The sequence below is a fragment of the Diceros bicornis genome, chromosome 2 (assembly GCF_020826845.1).
Source record: "Diceros bicornis minor isolate mBicDic1 chromosome 2, mDicBic1.mat.cur, whole genome shotgun sequence".
Lineage (NCBI taxonomy): Eukaryota > Metazoa > Chordata > Mammalia > Perissodactyla > Rhinocerotidae > Diceros > Diceros bicornis.
In genome coordinates, this window is record NC_080741.1 from 63,817,324 (window position 1) to 63,838,542 (window position 21,219).

General features: G+C 44.6%; 1 protein-coding gene across 2 annotated transcripts in view; it reads right to left on the reverse strand.

Annotated features, from left to right (window-relative positions):
- ADAMTS9 (ADAM metallopeptidase with thrombospondin type 1 motif 9) overlaps nt 1-20,828 on the reverse strand; it is a 164,425-nt gene extending 143,597 nt beyond the window's left edge. For both annotated transcript variants that reach the window (XM_058562485.1, XM_058562478.1), the window contains exons 1-3: nt 20,714-20,828; nt 19,708-20,108; nt 14,553-14,715 (exon numbers count right to left, since the gene is read on the reverse strand). In XM_058562485.1, the coding sequence (XP_058418468.1) occupies nt 14,553-14,715; nt 19,708-20,108; nt 20,714-20,828 (679 nt within the window). The remainder of the gene's footprint in view (nt 1-14,552; nt 14,716-19,707; nt 20,109-20,713) is intronic.
- Between the last annotated feature and the right edge of the window lie 391 nt (nt 20,829-21,219).

A 21,219-nucleotide genomic window follows, 5' to 3' on the forward strand; every position in this document is an offset into this window, starting at 1 on the left:
GTTACTTAATGAAGCCTCAGACTCAGTAGGACAAGAGAAACAGTCTATTGAGATCAGACGAAGATGAATAAACAAGCATAATGTAGGGGAAAAAAAGAGAAAACATAAAAACAAAAACAGCCATAAAACCAATGAATGTTCTAATAATAAAGAACGATGTGTTTCCAGAACCCCGGTGGGGAAGGAGCTAAGAGGGGGGAATTGTTCTGTACATATAAAGCTCTAAAGTGTATGAATGAAAATTCACCAAGGTTTCATTTTATTTTAAAGGGGCCTCAATTTGCTAGCTTTAAAAGCAACAGTTAATCCCTAGATACTCACTAGGATCATGTCCCTAAGCCCACCTTTATCTGTGAGCTGTGGGGGGAAAAGTGGCATGCCCATGGCTAGTAGTGCTCCATCCACAGCACTAACGGGAAATGGGGGCAAAAGGCAGTGGTAGAAGAGGATTTGCTAAGACTCTTTTTGGCTGGCCAGGACCCTTATGAACAACATTTCCCCAAGAGTGGTTTACGTAACATTAGTCCCAGAAGGTATTTCCAAAAACAAATCAAGTAGGTTTGCAAAACACTTGACGCCGCATCCACATCTGGGACTTTCTCCACGCACATTAGCATTTTATGAGCTCTGAGAAGCCTTGCAGGAAAGAAACCAGTCTACATTTGTTTAACCATGTAATTGGGAAACTTACGGGATCTTGGCTAGTTTATGGGGCAGGTGATGGGGACTGAACAACCCTGGCGATAGAACAAGACGCAGAGGAGTGTACTGACGGGCCTTCCTCTCAGGGAGAGAAGACGTCACTGGAAGAAAACAAGTGAGAAGCTTCTTGCAGTTCAAGTGGCTGTGGTGGTTGGTGGGCTGCAGGAGGCACGTCTGAGGGTCATCACACTGTCTTCTAAGGAGTGGGTGCTTCCAGCCAACTAGGGAGTTAAATTTGCTGACTCAGGTATGCAAGCTTGGGCACCACCCCCAAAGGCCCTGCTGCACCCTTCCTCATTCACAATCCTGCAGTTTCTTCACCTAAACGCAGTAACAAAAACGATGACTACCACTATAATAATATTGGCTGACGTTTGTTGAGTGCTTTCCTCTGTATCAGGCACTCTCCTAAGCACTTTATATGGATTAACCTCATTATTACCCACAGCAACCAGACAGGGTAAGGACTATTATCTCCATTTCATAAATGAGGAAACCGAGGCACACTGGAAATAACTTGAGAAAATATTTAAAGAATATCTATTTGAAGTGGTACAAACTGCTGATAAACCCAGGCTTGTATTTTACTAAGAGACTGTTCCGTTTTGCTATTAATCTCCTAAAAAATACTCTTCGGGAAATGCTGGTTTTGACTCATGCCATCTCTTAGCAGTAAGAGGAGACTGGTCTTCCTGGTGGCAGGGTGCTAGCTGCGCACAGCCATCCAGCACTATCTGTGGTCTGCTTTCAATGGCCGCCTCTCAGGCCCCTCTGCGACATGGCTTGGGATCTTTCAGACCAGCACTCTCCAGTAGAAATAAAATGGAAGGTTAGAATTTCCAGTAGCTACATTAAAAAAAAGTCAAAAGAAACACTGAAATTAGTTTTAATAATATATTCTATTTAATCCAATATATCCAAAATATTATCATTTCAACAGGTGGCACTAGTCACATTTCAAGGGCTCAGGAGCCACATGGGGCTACTGGCTTCTGTAGAGGATGGTACAATTTAGGCAGTAAGTGTTTGCAGAGTGAATACAGGAGGCAGCGTGATGCGGTCGATAAGAGTTTGGGTTTGGGAGTCAGAGAGATCTGAGTTCAAATCTCAGCTTCTCCGAATTCAATCTGTGTGACCTTGAGCAAGTCAATGAAGCCTTCTGGGCCTCAGTTTTCTCATCTGTGAAGTGGGGAGAATAACAGTTCCTCCCTAATAGGGTGGGGAGGGTCAAATGACTTAATATACATAAAGTGCTGAACAAGGCCTGGGGCATAGTGAGTGCTCTAGGGATATGGGCTGTGGGCACGCATCACTGAGGATGAGCACCCTTTTAAGGCTGCTGGAAGGAAGCCACTCCAGGGCTTGCTGCTATCTGACATTTCACTGCTGCTAGTGGGTGGCCTGAGGCTGCACGTGGTGCCTGTGGTGGGTCTAGGTATCATCCCCATATCAGAGATTAAAGAGCAGTTGGGCTGGAGCTCTTTAAAAAGGCTTCTAAGCAACCCCTAGGGAGCATATCTCCCACATTCCTTTGATACACAAGTCTCCCAGTTGACACACGACCCAGGACTAGTTTATATACCACAGCCTGCAGTACAAACCCTTTCTCGTCCTGATACCCATGTTTCAGTGACCATGGAAATGAGTGGCCGCAGCGGCATGCTGTACTCTGATTGCAGGTGGAACTCACCAGGAACCCTCCCAACCACAGGCCACCTTCCCCAGCACCCTGGCCCAGCTCAGATACTTAGTTGCTGTATATTCAGCTCTTGCTGTGACAACTTAATCCCTTAAATGAATTAAAGCCTAGTATCTTTCTCTATAGCCTTGATAAAACTTAGATGATCCCAATAGTTTATTTATTTATTTATTTATTTTTGTGAGGAAGATCAGCCCTGAGCTAATATCCGTGCTAATCCTCCTCTTTTTGCTGAGGAAGACCGGCTCTGAGCTAACATCTATTGCCAGTCCTCTTCCTTTTTTTTCCCCCCAAAGCCTCAGTAGATAGTTGTATGTCGTGGTTGCACATCCTTCTAGTTGCTGTACGTGGGACGCGGCCTCACGCGTGGCCAGAGAAGCGGTGCATCGGTGCACGCCCGGGATCCGAACCCGGGCCGCCAGCAGCAGAGCGCGCGCACTTAACCGCTAAGCCACGGGGCCGGCCCTCAATAGTTTATTCTTAATTATCCTCACACTTAAAATAAATCCAGTGGTCTGCCCCAAACCTCATTTGAGTTGCACTTTTGAACATCCTCTTTCCAGGGACCACCTACAGACAGCTTTTCCTTGATTTGCAGCCTACAAAGAACACAGGACTGCGAAGTAAGAGGCCTATACGCAGGGCCCACTTTTCCATTTGTCCCAGCACCAAGATTATAAATCCCTTCGGAATTCTGAGCCTTGATCCTCTTATCCATAGAGAGGGACTGGAGTAAAAGTTCTCTCTCAAGTTTCTTCCAGTATTAAAAATTTATGAGTTCTTATATCTTATAAGATAAAAGTGAACAATGCTGAAAAATGAAGTCCTAAGATTCTAAAGGGGCAACACCCAACAGAGTCTCCTCTGGGCCACTGTAAGGTATCGAAGAAATAACCAAACAGTAGGCAGGGTGGGTGGGTAGAAGGAGACAGAATAACTCCAACAGAGAGAGACTGACAGAAAAGCAGTGGGCTGTAGCTGATGTGAAATAATATTGAGGGAGGTACAGTGTATGCATCTCTACTACTTATTAAGAAGTTTTTATTTTGGACCTGCTAAAAGAGATAATAGTTTCTGAAAACTACTTCTATTCGCTCTAATCTGACTTGCTACAACGGAATAGCATCAAATGTGAGGATTAGGAAATTGGCCTAAAAGAAAAAAAAATAGCACATAATCCAATTTACCTTTGGAAAACCCTTAAGTTGCCCACAAAGCACAGAATAGGAACTTTGGGGAATAATGGAGTCATGTCTCCCATTCTCTTCCCCCAGGAGCACGTGGTCATACAGGGCTGAATCTCATACTACTAGCTTCTTCTGTGTCTGTCTCTGTCTCACTGCCTTATGGTTTTCTCTGTCTTTCTCTCCTGTGTGCACACATGTGCAAAAGAACATAGTTGCATTCTGAGGTATCCAGGGCTTCCTTTGTAACTGTTTTCACCCATGAGCCAAGAGAACCATCATGAAGTAGACTGGCTTGAAATTGAAAGTTGTGTTTCTACATATCAATTAGAAATAAAAACAACAGGATGCCTTTTCTGTTGGCATAGACAATGACTTTGAATAACAACTCCTAAATAAGCCTTTCCTAGTCCATCTCTCTGCACCTGTGTCTCGGAAAAAGACTATACTGCACTCTCCACTATGCTTTGCCACAGTGTAGTGCTGTGACAGCATGAATCTATGGTGCACGAAATGTTTGCAACAAAATAAGGAAGCCATGTATGGAATAAGTGTCTGTAAATGAAGACAATGAAAAAGACAAGACATAGTCTCAGAGAAAATATTTGCAAACTACATATCTGATAAAAGGTTTACATCCAGAACATACAAAGAACTCTCAAACTTCAACAATAAGAAAACAAACATTTCAGTTTTTTAAAAAAATGGGCAAAAGATTTGAACAGATACTTCACCAAAGAAGATACATGAATGGCTAATAAGCAAATGAAGAGATACTCACCATCATTAGTCATTAGGGAAATGCAAATTAAAACTATGATGAGATACCACTACACACCTATTAGAATGGCTAAAATTAAAAAACAAAACAAACAAAATATTTGCAATATCAAGTGATGGTGAAGAGACAGTGGAAATGGAACTTTTATACCCTGCTGGTGGGACTGCAAAATGGTATAGCCACTTTGAAAAATAGATGGGCAGTTTCTTATAAAGTTAAACATACACTCACCATATAACCCAGAGATTTCACTCTTAGGTATTTACCCAACTGAAATGACAACTTATATTCATCCAAAAACCTGTATACAAATGTTTATAGTGGTTTTATTTACAACTGAAAAAACTTTGTTCCTAACTGGGTAATGGATAAACAAACTGTGGTATACCCATACAATGGAATACTACTAAGCAATTAAAAAGGATGAATCACTGATACACACAACAACGTGGATGAACCTCAAATGCACTCTGCTTAATGATTCTATTTATACGACATTCTAGAAAAGGCCAAACAATAAAGACAGAAAAGAGGGGGTTGACACCAGGAATTATTCTATACCTTGATTGTGATGATGTTTACATGACTGTACGTATTTGCTAAAACTTGCAGAACTGTACACGAGAAAGGATGACTGTTACTGCATGTAAATTATATAGCTTAATAGGATATAGGAAGAAAACGCTAGAAAATATTAGTAGAAAATAAAAAGACTTGTAAACAAAAAAAATAAAATCTTAGCAGAAAAATTCTAAGGCCAATCACATCAACTTGAACTGTTTACACACACCACAGGCTAACACTCCACTCTAATTCTAATGTCACATGAGAGATGGGATCAAGAAAAAAGGAAGCATTTTGCCAACATTTGCCCCTCATTTGATTTTGCTCCTTCTCAAAGCCCACTGCCCCCACGAACACAAACAGTCACATCTTGTACTTCCTCACACTTCTTTTTGTGATGTTCAGAATGCTTCCTATTTATTAATGATTTTCACTCTTACAGAATAACCATGCAGAAGTCTGGTTCAGACATAAGCCGACTTTGGTCACCTGAAATGGCTACACTAATGATTCTGTAACGATCTGATTATCATAAAGAAACGTAACTTTGGCAAATACGAAGTTAAAAAATTTAAACCTCAATTGTATGATAAAATAGCGCTTTATTAAATGAGTGGGTTTATTCCTTCATATGCAGAGAATGGAGAAATTCTACAGTGTCTTACTTCAAAAAGTCAGCACACTCAGGCGAAGGGGCCAAGGGCCCTTAGATTAACGGCAAACACCTCCTGCCTCTGTCAGCCCTCATGCCTGACCGCAGTCCCTTCTTCAGGGGGGATGTGTATCTTAACCTGTGCCAGGAGATTACTGGGAAGATGAACAAATTAGCAAGTATCTGTGTGACCTTTTGCCTCCGCAGAGAATGGGTTTCAGAAGCAAAGTGACTTGAACAACCAAGATTTGATGAAAGGCGACAGGGAAAGGCCCTGATTTGAGGCTGAAGGTGAAGGAGGCAGCCTTCAGGCTGTCTCTGGATCCAGAAGCTTCCCAAAAGGGCTCGTGAGAGGGGGCAGGAAAGCATGTCAGACATCAATGAGCCCTAATTTCAGGTCCAAAACTAACTTGCCACTTTACATTCCCAATTGCAAACTGGCTCCTCCGGGCTTCAAAACACAGGTGAGTAAAATCCATGAACGGTGGTAGAGAAAGTAATCTCAGCAAATACTGTAAACTGAGGATCTTTCTATTGGGAGGTTAACAAAAAAGAGGGCTATCAAGGTACTCCTGACAAAGGGTCAAAAACCAACCTATCCACACTGCCCATTGTGCTCAAGGAAATTACTCCAAGCAGCGCCATTCCCGGTGGCTTTGTTCTTGGTACCTGCTCTGGGTTTGGGGGCTGGCCCTGCTCTTTCAAATTACTGCAAATGCAGCCCGACCTTATGATGATAAAGATGAATTGAAGAATAGAAGAAGCGGAAAGGAAAAAACTAAACAGAGAGAAAACTAAAACTAGAAAGAAAACAGCAATTTTAACAAGAGTGACGACGACAACAAAGTAGAAATTTACTTAACTTTCATCACAACCAATTGCAATGTATGGACCTTGTTTCGAACACAATCTAAACAAATAGACTATAAAAAAGGCATTTTGGGGACAATTAGGGAAATATTAGTATAAGGACTATTTAGGTGATATGGAAAAACTGTTGATTTTGCTCACCATGATAAATAATGTTACAATTATGTAAGAAAATATCCTCATTTTCCAGAGATGTATATTGGACTATTTAGAGAGGAAATGTCATGATACCTGGGTTTACTTTAAAATACTCCAGCAAAATGAAAAATAAGAAGCAAATGTGGAAAAATCCTTCGTTATTGTGAAATGGTGGTTCATATAGATGGTATGCATATGGTGGTCCTTTTTACCATTGCCTATACTTTTTTGTGTGTGTGTGTGAGGAGATCAGCCCTGTGCTAACATCTGTTAATCCTCCTCTTCTTTTGCTGAGGAAGACTTGCCCTGGGCTAACATCCATGCCCATCTTCCACCACTTTATAGGGGACGCCGCCACAGCATGGCTCTACAAGCAGTGCGTCCGTGCGTGCCCGGGATCCGAACCGGCGAACCCTGGGCCGCTGCAGCGGACCGTGCGCACTTAACCGCTTGCGCCACTGGGCTGGCCCCACCATTGCCTATACTTTTATGTGGGCTTGAAGATGTTTATAGTAAAATGCTTTTTTAAAAACATGACCAAAAAAATTAAATGAATAAATGAGAACAAAGGAAAGAAGAAACAGTTCCTGTGTTAGAAGTGTCTTTTTTACTATCCTTTAATGATTTAATTGGAGTATTGCACTATTAATACCAATGCTAAAAGAAAGAAAAGCAATATTTTTATATAAATGCCACAAAGAAGATAAAGCTGAGGAAATAAGCTCAAGAATTCAGTTATTTAAAATGGTACTTTTCTAATAATTTACAAAGGACTGTAGAGGTCACTGGTTATATTGAACTGTTTATTAGCCATAAAGTCATCGAAGGATATAAAAAAGAGAAAAAAGGTATAAAGACTGATGAGGAACAAAAAAAAGGTAAGTGAAAAGAAATTAAACCAAAACAAGAAACCTCAAGTGGCAGAAACTGTCTTTAAAGATCCAGATCAGTCCTGGGTGGGAGGGCCGGCTGTTTCCCTTACACACTGTGGACGCGAGCATTCACGTCCTTGAGTTCAGTTTTCTCATATGTACAGTTTTCTCATATGTAGAATGGGGACAACTGGGGCATATTTCTCCCAGGGGCTGTTCCAGGAGTAAATGCAATAACCCAAAATGTGCTTTCACATTATTGCCTATTCTTACGTCCACAGGCTGAAAGCCTGAGGGGAAAGGATCTGAGGAGACAGAAAGTGTGTGGGAAAACGGAGGCAGGCTGGCTTCTCGCAGAAATCACTAATCAGCCAACAATCGCTGATCTGCTTGGGCCCAGGCAGGACGGTGAGGTCAGCCACAGCCTCTGTCACTGCCTGGAACCCTCAAGCTGTCCCAGAACTGTTTACTCAAAGCCCCCCTCAGAAGTCTGCTCCTAAACTCTGTCTCTCACTCCATTTGGGCGCAACTCTCAGAACAGCTAATCTAATCAGCTAATCTATGCTAAATTATTAATGGGATCCCAGAGGTTAATGTGTAACAAGTATACACTCCAACAGAGGCACGCTGCAGACGCAGAGGCCTCAGTGAGTCATTAGAGTCTTGGTGGGAATTCCGGGCACCAGGCAGCCCTCCTCAAATTAAATCAAATTCTAGGAAGGCATTTAAAAAGTCCTGCTGGCAAAAGTAATTCATATACAAATGAAATCAAATAAATAAGGGGACAGGCTGAAAAATCCTCTCACTAGACCAGGACAAAAAGGTTGTGGAAAATAGTATGTTTATGAACTTTGTGACCTTGGGCAAGTCAACTTTATGGACTTCTGTGTGTCTGTTTTCCCATCTGCAAAACGGAGGTCGAGATAAGGATTAAAATATATAATCCAGGGCCGGCCCCGTGGCTTAGCGGTTAAGTACACGCGCTCCGCTGTTGGCAGCCCGGGTTCGGACCCCTGGCGTACACTGACGCACTGCTTCTCCAGCCATGCTGAGGCCGCGTCCCACATACAGCAACTAAAAGGCTGTGCAGCTATGATGTACAACTATCTACTGGGGCTTTGGGGGGGAAAAAAAAAATATATATATATATATATATATATATAATCCATGTAAAGCACTTGGAACAGTACCTGCCACACAATACTCACTCAACAAACATTAGCCATTGTTAGTGTCATTTAGGGATTGGATTAGACTGAGGTCAAAAAAGATGCTCTGAAAACTTAAGTAAAAAGGATTTTCCAGCTGCCAGCTTCCATTTATTTTTTTCAATGTAGTTTGGCCCACAGTGTAATACATTGGAATGAGATCTAGGTTCAAGAGTCAAGCCCACTTCCTACTAGCCATGTGGCTTTCGACAAGTTGCTCAGCCTCTCTGTGCTGTAGTTCTCTCAACTGTAAAATAAGGATAATGATACTTATCCTATAGTGTTGATGAATGGATTATATATGATAATGTATGGAAAGTTGGTAGCACAGTGTTCCCATATGCACATAATAAGAGGCCAACAAATGATCGCTTTAATTATCATCTTGTATGTGCCAGCTTTTATGATCGCACCCTTGGGACCCCAACCAAGAAGTGACAGTACATTCTAATAAGGGTAATGGATAGAGTCCCCAGTGCTTAACAGAGAATAAGCCACAGTAATTCCACAGTCAGTCCAACAGGCACAAGACAACTTAGCTGGGTTGAGATGGAGCCTCAGCTTTGACCAGCCCCAGTGTCCCAAAGAAGTAGCCACAAGGCAGGATTTTTATCTGTCTGGTTATTGAGACTGTCTCATTCCAAAAAAAAAAAAGCATGGGATCTTGGCTTGGCTGTTGGTCTCTGGTGACAAGCGCCATGGGGCTACAAAATAACCACATGCCACTTCCTTTTTTAATTGTATTTTCTGACTATTATAGAATAATGGCAAAAAATATAAGAATATAAAATAAAAAGGTAAAGATTGCCTATATTCTTGCCAACCAGAAATAATCCCTGTTCACGTTTTCGTGCATATTGCTTTAGATTTTTTCTTTACATACACATATGCACCCCCACACACTTTACCATTTTTTAAAAATGAGATCATATCATACATACCAGTTCATCACCTGCTTGTTTACTTAATATACATATTTCCATGTTTGTTAACATAAATTTATGCCATCATTTTTTTTGGTGAGGAAGATTGGCCATGAGCTAACATCTGCTGCCAATCTTCCTCTTTTTGCTGAGGAAGATTGGCCCTGAGCTAACATCTGTGCCCATCTTCCTCTATTTTGTATCTGGGATGCCGCCACAGCATGGCTTAAAGAGTGGTGCAGAGGCTCAAGCCCGGGATCTGAACCTGTGTACCTGCAAACCTTGGGTTGCTGAAGCAGAGTGTGTGAACTTAACCACTATGCCACTGGGCCAGCCCCTATGCCACCATTTTTAATGGCTACATAAGACTTCACCAAATGCATACTCCATAAACTATTGATCTATCCTCCTACTGATGGGCTCTTAGGTTGTTTCTAGCCTTTTGCTACAATAAACAACACTGAGCATTAATAATAATAAACAAACTGAGTATATTAGTAACATACTAATATAATTATTAATATACTAATAGTATACTAATATAAATATTAATATAATATTATTAGTAATACTGAGTTTATTAATAACAATAAACAAACAGTATTCTTGCATAAACACCTTTACACAACTGTTGAATTATTTCCTTATAAGTGGCACTGACGGATCAATGAGTGTACAATTCTTAAATGGCTTAAGAAACAAAAAACAGCAGGCCTTGCTAAGATGGGAGGGTGAGAAAAGCATTTTGGTAACAGGAAAACAAAACAGCCTTCTGTTGGCCTTCTCCCCAGCTTCTCTCTCACTCACCTACCAGGAAGCACGTCTATCTCACTGATAAGAACAACTAAATCCTCTTGCGCAAAATGCAGAGTCAAACAGAGAGTGTCTGCGAGATAGAACTTGGGGTTTCATCTGGAAATGCAATGGGAAGGGTCAGCAGGAAGTGTCTTATAAGCAACAAACTCTCCCGAATGGCTCCCATGAGCCTGCCACTTGGCCCCCCTAGCGTGTGCCAGGCAGGCAGCTTGACTAACTTTACTACTGACCCACTGTGTAGGGGACGCTGTAGTCACAAGGGCCTACCATAGGAAAGAGAAGACGCCCCACACCCCATCCTGAGGAACTTAAAAACAGGATGAAAACCACAAATAAAGGCAGATACACTCAAGTGGCCCAAATGTATACAGAGGTGTAACCAATGACGGCGAAACAGAGACATTCCCGGAAGGGCTGCCTCTGGGCCAAGAGAAACTTTCGAGAAATAAAATTTTTAAATGCTGCACTGGGCGCAGAGGAAACAAGCAGACAGAAAGAGCTCCCAGCCCGGCCCCTTGCTGGCAGGGTGACCTTGGGCAAGTCCCACAAGCCCTTTAAGATCAGGTTCCCAAGAAGCTCTACTTAGCTTTGGGTTTTGAGTTTTCCTTCCCTTGCAATGGTGTTTTCATTTCTCTTTTCATGATTGTTTTTTAATCTACCATTCAGAGATTGTTTACCATCTGCTAAACACTGTCCTAGGAGCTTTCGTTATTTCATACTCCTGACGACACCCTTGGAAGGGACGTGTTATTCTTACTTTATGCTCTCAAATGTGCTTGAGGTCACACAACTAACTGGAATAAGGACGGTTCCCGGTTTTATCCTCATGGCACAGAGAAGTTACTAAATAAATACTTTATGGCTGAATGAATAAATACACACATGAATGAATGAAGTTGTAGACTTCCTTCTAAACTCATGTAGTTTTCACTATATCAGAATCCTTCTATCAGATGCCTTCTACACATGTCTTTTTAATATGAGTTATCTCAGAATCTTTTTTGAAAATTAGACATACACCAAGATGCAGAAATGACCAAGACTTAGATTCCATCTGTATTCAGCAGTCTAACAGCAGCAGTGTCCTGCCCTGGGCAGACTTCCATCACCCAGCAGCTAAAGGGTTACACTCAGCTCAGCAGGGGGCTTCCAGGGGCCTGCTCCAAGGCTTGGGCTATCTTAAATTCTGACGGGTTGGTGTTGAATATATAGGGTATCACTCCTGGAAATAAATAACTTAACATCCCATACTTCAGTTTGCTCCTCTGTACAGAATTAGCGTGTTGGCCTAGAGCTGACCACTAAGGTTTCCTCCAGCTCAAATATTCTGTCATCCCGTGAGAAGACATAGAAAGCATTGATGGAGAAAGCCAGGTCCAGGGCAATGCAAGCAGCAAGCGATGAACAGTGGTTATTGCCTTAAATCGGACGTTAGCAGGGACTCGCACATTTAGCTGAACTTCTGAATCACCCGGAGTACTTAAACCCACTGATTGTTGCTCCATCTCACTTGCCTGGCAGAGGGGTTTGTTTGTTTTTTTGTAAAGAATCTGCCTTTGTATGAGGCTCCCAAGGTACTTCTAAAGTTTATTCTTGGTTACCCACCACTGCTCTGGGGGGTGGAAATCCCTGAAGCTGAATGGGATTGATATTCTGCAGAGAGAATATTTTCCTCCCTGGCCAGAGGGACTTCTCCCACCCCCAACCTACTTTTACTCCCTGTGCAAAGGCTACCTGGTCTTGGAGGTTTCCGTGACCTGCTGGTTCGTCCCTCTAATGGTTGCTGGTGAATTGTGCCATAATCCAAAGTTCTTTCCAACTGTTCTGAGCCTCCTGCATCTGAATTCAAAGAAGGGGTGCAGAAGCAGCTGGAAGAGAGAAACCAGAGTGGCACAGTCCAGCAGCAACATTTGGAAGAGCTAATCAAAACTGCTGGGCTCCTAATTCATCACATAGGGTGAAGGAAGGGCCTGCCATATTGGTCACTGGCAAGCAAAAACTAGAAGGAAAACTAAAAGTTGGTATTGGTGATTTGGAAGGTGGTACTTAAAGCTCCCAATACCAATAATGACTAAAACCCAACTAAGTTTTTTTGAAAAATTAAGGCATCTTCCATTGTCCTCAATTTTCACCTTTTCAGATTCTCTTTTCTTTGTGTTTTTAACAGGACTTGACAACGACTTGTCCTTTAGCCCAGAAAATCAAATGTCCACTGACTTGGGTAATTAATTTAAAAAAATGAACACCAAGGATTTTTAAATGACAGTATTAAGTAACACTTCTCTCTCTCTCTCTCACCCCCGAATGCACACACGTATACATATCACACCTGCACAAAGAAGATGGGTCATGGAATAAGACAGGCAGACGTGGGTTGTCATTACGGACTAGCTGTGAAATCCTGGGCAAGTTGCTTCATCTTTGAAAGCCTCAGCTCTTTTACCGGTTACAGTGGAAGGAAGAATGGTACTCACCTCACAGGGTTGTGGTAAGGATTACATGAAGTAGAATAAGTAAAGTACTTTGCATAATGCCAGTAGAGAATAAGAGCATAATAACTGGTAGGTTTTTTTAAAATGTTGGTTTGCAACCACTTTAGGGCAGAAGAATGTCAAAAAGTGCCACAGTTCAATAAATTAATCAACGAATATATTATTTGAGTATGCTTTGAACATATATTACTAAGATGGAAGGGGAAAATCACATATTTCCTTTCTATTACATGCTATATATAATGTTTATACAGATGTACAAAATATGCATTTGCTAATTCAGATTTGAGAAGTCAAGAAGTAAAGGTCAACATTCTTACTATCACAGTCAAAAAAATGTGATAAACATCTTGCTATTAAACTTGCTGGCGGCTGGCAGTTTTGGCACCATGAAAGCTGCTGGGACTATTATTTCTGCGTACACTCCTCCCTCAGCTTCCCACCCCTACTCCTTGGCTCATAGAGAGTCTAACCAGCAGAATATTTCATTTATATTCCATCCAGCCCTGGTGGTAAGAACACAGCACTGGATGGGATAAAGCCAAAAAATCTATGATGCTACTCCCTTAGACTTGGTTACTCTCAGGTTATAAGCAGCCGATGTTATCTTTTATTAAAGGATTCACTGTAGAAATAATAATTCCAGGAGGGAATAGGACACCACCATCACAGTGGAAGAACTGATACAGACACAAGATGAAACAAATGATCATTTGGGAGGCATTGTAGGAAATCCTCTGTTGGTCTTGAATTTTAGTCTTATTTGGAGATGCCAGAAAGACTGAGAAGTTATTTAATTTGGAGAAGCAACTTTTAAAAACAAAGAACAGGGAGAAGGATAAAGTTTTAGAAACAGGAAGTCCCAGAATAAAAAAATGTATTTTAACAAACCTAAACAGAGGACCAAATGGAGGGATGATTTCTAATTATAAGTTATATCAGGGAGAAAGTAACCAGGCTTTAAAGACAGTGAAGGGTTGCTTCAAGACTGCAGACTGAGAAACAAAGACAAGCATAAACTTTCCAAGATGCCCAGAATGACATATCCCTGTCAATGGCCAAACATGTCAGGATAAAGCCTCAAAGAATCTGGCCAGGATGGAAGGAAATCTAGTGGTGGACATATATGGATTTGATTGAAACCTGACAGTGCAACCTATAGTTCCATTCCTATATTTCCTGAAGCCACAGAACATTAGCTAAACCGAACCTGATGGGAAAATTCCAATAAACACACACAAGCTTTTGTGAATTTCATTTGTAAGACTGTTTCATAACCCTGCATGGTAAGAAAAAAACAACAAAAAAAACAAATGAATAGAAAACACCAAGACACCAAGAGAACACAAGCAACTGCTGATTGAAGAGATGGGTGTAATAGCCTAAAGACATTACTAAAGCTTAAGCCTAAAAATTAGCAACTTCAACAAGGGCTTTGTCACATTAGCTGTGCAACCTTAGACAAGTTACTAAACCTCTCTTTAGCTTCCACATCTGTACAATGGAGATATACCTACCTCACTCGAATACTGAATAAAAGATAACGTATACAGTAAGCATTTTGTAGACTGTGAAAGAACTACATCTCTGTAGCATGGCAATTAACCCATCTCACAGAGCTGGGATCTCTGCGTAAGCAAGAAGCAAATACCTGAGGTGTCACAGGCATGCCTTCCTGTTGAGGGCTCTCTGTGTGGGGTGCTGCGCCTATAGATTATGTGGGGTTTGTTTAGTTCTTCTTCATCTTCTTGTTCATCAATGGGCAGTAGTGGTTCAATAAAATAATCCCCGTCATGGGACCGGAATGTGCCCAGCTGCAAATGAAGAAAGATGAGAGGTTGATTTAATATGACTCAGGCATTGAGAGGAAAAAAAACAACGAAACATTGCCAAGTAGAGATGGTACCATTTCACCCAATCCCTTTCCCACGAGGGCTGCTCAAAGTGAAAATGCTGCTGACGTATTTGGAGAAGCGGTTGATTTTCACTCTCTGCCATACCCTTGATTTGACTCTAGTTTATTGCACCTGCTACCCAAATCTGTCTCTAAGAAATACGTCCGCAGTGCTCAAGTTCTAATCATATTCATTCCGCTGTTGGAAGAGGTCTTTCTGTGTGTTAAGACAGCCTGGAAACTTAGGGACAAGTTGGAGCTCCACAGGGAAAAGCCAGCCCATGCAAGCCTTGTCATCGACTCTAATTCAGGAAGCGTGTATTGACCACAGACACTCAAGGTGGTGCCACCTGTGACACCGTCACATGAGTCTCTCAACATCCCTTCCTTTTGCAACAGGGAGCGACATGGCACAAGACTTTGGAGTCAGGCTGCCCTAGGTTCCAGTTCCAGCACTATCACTCACCCACCCCCCTTGGGTAAGATCCTTAACTGCTCTGAGCTTCAGCCTCCTTGTTTGTCAATTGGGGATAAAAGTACCTACTGTAAAAGGATTTTGTAAAGATCGAGATAATGCATGTAAAGCACTTAGCAAAGTGACACCTTGTAAGGGCTTAGAACACATTAGTGGCTTTGGTGTTGCTGCTGTTAGCCTGTAACCACCAGGATACAATTTGCTTTTGCCATTCATTCAAAGCACCTTGAAAGATGTACATCTCTCTCTTCCCCTTCCCACATATCCACAAATTTTGCAAAGGATAAATGATGCCTCAAGGTTGAGCCACTCAAACCAAACATTACAAGAACACTGTAAAGTTCTCTATGCCATGCCGGTGGGCAGTGTTTAAAGGAAGAAATTGAGTTTATCCTCCATTGTTCCTTTTCCCCACACTGGAAAAGAAAAAGCACAGGCCTTTTACCTTCCCCTGGACACACGGGAAATGACCGTCCTTGAAAGTCAGCATCAGCATCAGTATCATCCAGGAGTTTGTTAGAAATTCAAATAATTGTGCTCCACTCCAAATCAGATCTACTGAATCAAAATCTTTGGGGGTAGGGCCCAGGAACTGCAATTTTAATTAGTACTCCAGGGTATTCTTATGTATGATAAAGTTTGCGAAGCATTAGGCTAAGACACTGAGGTTCCCAAACCCAGCTAAGCATCAAAATTGCCTGGGAAGTTTGTTTACAATTTTAGATTTGTGGCATTACCCTATCTCTGCAGATTCAGAATTTCCAGGGATAAAATCTAGAAGCTATTTTTAAAAAGCTCTCCATGTGATTCATGAGCCACTGACTTAAAGACAGGACAGCTCTGGTGTGGTCAGACTAAGAGACAGAGTAGTTGTTTTCCAGAGAAAAAGTGATTTAACAAATTTATTCTCACCCAGGCATTTCTCCTCGTTTTCAATACACAACTTGGGTGTTCTCTAATCACAGCAGGAAGCTGACTACAACGTGTGAAACTTACTGGAGATGGGCCATAGATACTGGGAAAGAACCTGGGAGCTCATCTGGTGAAGATCTGCCACGTTGGATTGGTAAAGGGGAAACCAAGGCCCAGATGGAGGAAGTGACTTGTCCAAAGTTCCCCTTCAGCGATACAGAAGCAGCAGAATCATGGCAGAGCTGAGTCTAGAACTCAGGTATCCTGACTTCAGTCCAGTGCCTTTTCAAAAAAGAACTCTAAATTTCTCTTTAGAAACACAGACTCAGTCTCTGGCCCATGGTTAAGAGTATGGATCAGAGAGAATGGGTGGGAAGCCCAACTCTGTCACTTACTAGCTGTGAGACCTTGAACAAGTGTGCACCTCTCAAAGCCTCCGTGCTCTCATCTGTAAAACGGATTGTTGTGAGGATTTGGATGAGACAGTGCACATATAAAGCACTTATTATAGTGACAGGCAAATAATAAGAGCTCAATAAATGGTATCTACTGGATTCAGGATTTTGTTTCAATTTTGTTTTCAATTCACAAAACAGTTGCTTGATTGAAAAGTAATCCTTTCTTGGTTAAGGTGACCATTTTTTCAAACATATGTACTAAGTATCTAGAATATCCAAAGCTCCAGTATGGAAGAGAAATGAATTAATGCCGACCCTGCTGGCAAGGAGAAATGGATAGAATACGGGTACCAAGAACTATAATACAAGGCAGAGCATACTAAGCATGGTAAGAGATACAGATAAGTGTCTATGAAGGTGGAGAGAGATGACAGCAGTCTGAAGGACTAGGAAATGGTTTCCTGGGGAAGAAGGTAAGTAAGTTACACTTTAAACGAAGGGTATGATTTAAGCTGAGGGAGATGACCAAGTAAATACAAAGGCCCAAAGGCAAAGAGGTAGGACTGGGACGGGAGGGAAATTCAGAGAAAGGAGCAAAAGCAGATTGCTGGAAATACACCGTTTGTAGAGAAAATCTTGAGAGATGAGACTGGATGGGTGGATGTGAGAGAGGTGAGAAGGTATATGGTAAATGATCTTAAGTGTCAGATGAAGGAGTTGATCGTTTATAGGAGTTTATAGCTCTCCGCTAGGCAATGGAGAGCTCTGTAAAGTGAGTGAGTAGGGTACTGACGTGATCTTGCACCTACTCATCATTAATCTGTTAGTGGTGTGTGGCAGGGATTAGAGAGAAAAGGCTGAAGAAGAAGCTAGATGGAAATATTTCTTAGACATCAGTCCTAATGAGGGGGAGAGAAGTACAAAAGGCTAGAATTAAGGTAGGGATGTACAGAAGAGGTGAGACACATCTGGGAGGGAATTAAGGGAAACTGATAACTGACTGCTGGGGCAGCGGGGAAGGGAAGTTTGGCATGGTCATCTCGAAAGAGTGAAAGATTTCCTCGGTGGGTAAAGGCAAGTCTTGGCGGGAAAGACAAATTCCAGAAGGAAAACAAAGAGGGAGCTAGATTAATCGCTGAAGATAGAAACAGCCAGCACGCCTATCTTTAAGATATATGCCAAACCTTTTCCCCTCAAAACAGGCAGACTGCAAATTATACGCAATATAAATGGTATTATCATGGTGTAGGCAGTGGTTTCTGAAGTCCTGGCCCTCAGTTCCCAAAGAGAGTTACCACTCGCAGTTCCACGTGTGAGTTACCACCTGAAACTGCCAATAGAAATTAAGGTCCTGCGCAGCAAAGTATTTATACAAGTGCTGGGGCCACTCAGCGGGGTGTGGAGGCGGAGATGGAGGAGGAGTAAAGACTGTTTACAAACTTGACGTACACACGCAGCCCTATCCTAAGGTTCTGGAATTGGGGGTTACAATCTCCGGATCTGGGGACGGTCTGATGCTCTGGGTTCTGACGCCTGACTTATGCCACCCGGGCCATAACCTTTCGAAGAACAGAAGGATTCCTGCGCTCTGGCGCTAGATCTTGGGGCAGCGATGACTCACTGCAACACCCCCTCCCCCTTCGCCAAACTGCCGTCTCCGCCCACCCCCAAACAATCTCAACGGCGCGCCGCGGCTCCGGGAGCTTTGCTGGGGGCTAAAGGGGCTCATCCCCATCCCCGTAACCCAGCAGGCTAAACCCTCCCTCTCGCCGCCCAGTCTTCAGGTTTGCCTCGCTCCCCACCCGACCCCTCCATTGTGAGGCGGAGATGGACGCGACATCTAGATGGGGAACTCTGGACCCACAAACAGCAGCGCGCGGAGGGGGCAGCCGAGCGCCCCGGGTAAGTATCCCTGCTCCCACTTAGAAAAGGTGGCAGCGGGGAGTGTGGGTGCCCAGGGGCAGAGTAAACGCATCATGGGGGCGCAGTGCGCACAGCGCCGTGGGCTGTGAGAGTCTGACCCGGGAAAGTTTCTGCGTCATACGCGCGTGGCAGAAACGCACGTCGCTTGGGAAAGTCAAGGACCACTCTTGCTTGGGCCAGAACTTTATAGTGGGTCCTCAAATGTCATAGGGGAAGAGGGCGGATGTCGTGTAGGACCTACTAGAGGGCAAGTGGGGGGGAGGAGGGAAGGTAAGCAGGGGGCCGGGGTACCAGCTTGGATCCCCTGCTAAGTGCGTATTTTGCAGCTCAGGGAGGTGGCCGCCCCGCCCTCTCGCCTCCCTCTCTAGGGAAACATGCGCCTCAGGCTCCCTCTTCCGATTCTCTGGAACCGCCATGGGTGGTAGAAACCCCAGAAGAACCGAAATCTCGTCTGGGCAGCCTCCCCACGCTCTCTCTCATTATTTCTGCTTCTCGGGGCCACCCCGCCAGCAGGGTGCAGAGTCGGACTGCGCCGCACCCCCCCACGCCCAGTTTCCACCCTAATTCAAAGCGTCCAGGTCAGGCTCCGCCCTCTTTCCCGCCCCCGGAGGCCTTGGCCCACCCTTCCGTTCCCGGGACGGGACCTGTTCCCTGTCAATCCTGCTCAGCCTCAGGGTTCCTGGCGCGTGAAAAAAGGCCCTGAGAGAACATGGGGACTCTAGATTACGCGCCGCCCTCCACGACACACAGAAGGAACTCCCTGTACGAGGCTGGGGATTCTCAGCGCACACCCCCGACTCAAGACGCGCCAATAAGGAGTCGGGTTCTCCCTGCGCTCAGCTGCTCCGCTCCTGGGCGGCCGAGTTTGCTGCAAGGAAGGGCAACTCCCTCTGAGTTTGGAAACCGATTTCCAAGCCGCCTGCCGGCATTGGGCAACGCGCAGCTGAGCCGAGTTCTGGCCCTAGAAAGCTCTGAAACATCCAGAATCCCCTGGGGGCGGTTGCGTGCGCTCCTCTGGAGTGTAAGCGCACGCACTAGGCTAGCCACCCAAACCGCAGGACGCAAACAAGTTTCTAGAAGACATTTAACGCCAGAGCGGAGATTCGGCGCAGCAAGGGTCATAGGCTAGAGAGCAATTAAATCTTCTAGAAGCGAGTGAGGAGGCGGGAGGGGATGTGCGGGGAGGGGGCGCGCGCCCACTTACCATTCCTGAGCAGAGGCTGATGACTGCCGTGTGCTCGGACTTGGTATTGACATGGCCTTTGTAGAAACAGTGCTTGAGTTCCGCTTCCTCCTCGGAATAAAACTTTGTCTGGTTCACCCCGGGCGCCCCAAGGAGGGTGACAGTGAACAGTGGAGCGATAAATCCGGCATGGGCGGTGAGATTAAATAGAAACTGCTGGCCGAAGGCGGAGAGGCGGTAATGCGCCTGGGAGGAGGTAGAGGAGGAAGAGGAGGAGGCGAAGGCAGGCCAGGGGTCAGAGGCAGAGTTAATGCTCCGTCGCCTTCTTTTGAAGTGCACGTTCGTGGGAAAGGGTTCTCCGAGAGCGTTCACTCGCATGGGAGACGCGATTTCGTATTCGCTCAGGGTCTCTAATAATTTCACTGCAGAGAGAAGCAGAGGCACATGAACCAATAATTCAATTTTCCGCAGGTTTTAATTTAAAATGTAGGTGGGGCTTTGTCCTGAGTTATTTTCCAGGTTTTTTTTTTTTTTTTTTTGCCAATTCCAGTCAATCTGTTCACCCTCAATCATTGGACAAATATTTGTTGAACACCTACTGTGTGCCAGGAACAGCCAGGAACTGGGCTACGCGCTGAGGATACACCATTCCGAGCCAGACAATGAACAAGTCAAAATACATAAGATAAATTCAGATCCTGACAAATACCCTGAATAAAATAAAGCATGCCGCTATCTGGTGCCCCCAGTTACTAAGTAACTATAGTTTGGAGCATGGGGGTGGGGAAGTGGAAAGATCAGGCTAAAACCAAAGTGTGTGTGTGGAGGGGACTAAGTTCGTTCCACAGTGTCTCTCTCTAGAAATTGGCTGGGAATGACCTAAAGAAGGGAGAGGCTGCAAAGCGGGAGATAATTCTTTCTAGGAAAAGGAAAAGAGGCCTCCGCTGCGGGATGCCCGCTCCCGGGCGCGGCGGCTGTGGAGGTGGTGACAGGGGCAGAGGGGTCCCGGGGGCCGAAGCCTCGTTACCTTGCCTCGGGTGTAGCCTGTCCTTGCGCACGGTCGCCGCGGCGTCTGGGCTCCCCATCTCGGCCAGGTCCCGCACCAGGAGGGTTAGCAGTGTGGCCCAGGATACAAACTGCATGGTGCTTCCCACCCCTCCCCCGCTGCCCCCACCCCCCTCCCTCCTGCCCTCCTTGGCTGCGGCGGCGACGCGAGGCAGCGGCCGCGGAGAGCGCGCGGAGCCCGGCGCCCGCCGCCAACTTTTGACTTTAGGAGTCGCTGAGATCTCGCCGCGAGGGTCCCGTCTGCGCTCGGCTGAGCAACGCCGCCGCCTGCCGAGAGCTGAGCCGCTCGGGCCGCAGGAGGAGCAGGAGGAGGACTGGGGCTCGGCTGCTCGGCCGCATAATGTCCAGGGAGCGGGCAGGAGAAAGCGCAGAACGTGCGCTCTGAGGCGCGCCGGGCGCCCTGTGCTGGCGGGGATAGCGGAGCAGCTTCTTGAATGGGGGGCTGGGGGGGCGGAGGCGGGGGGGCCG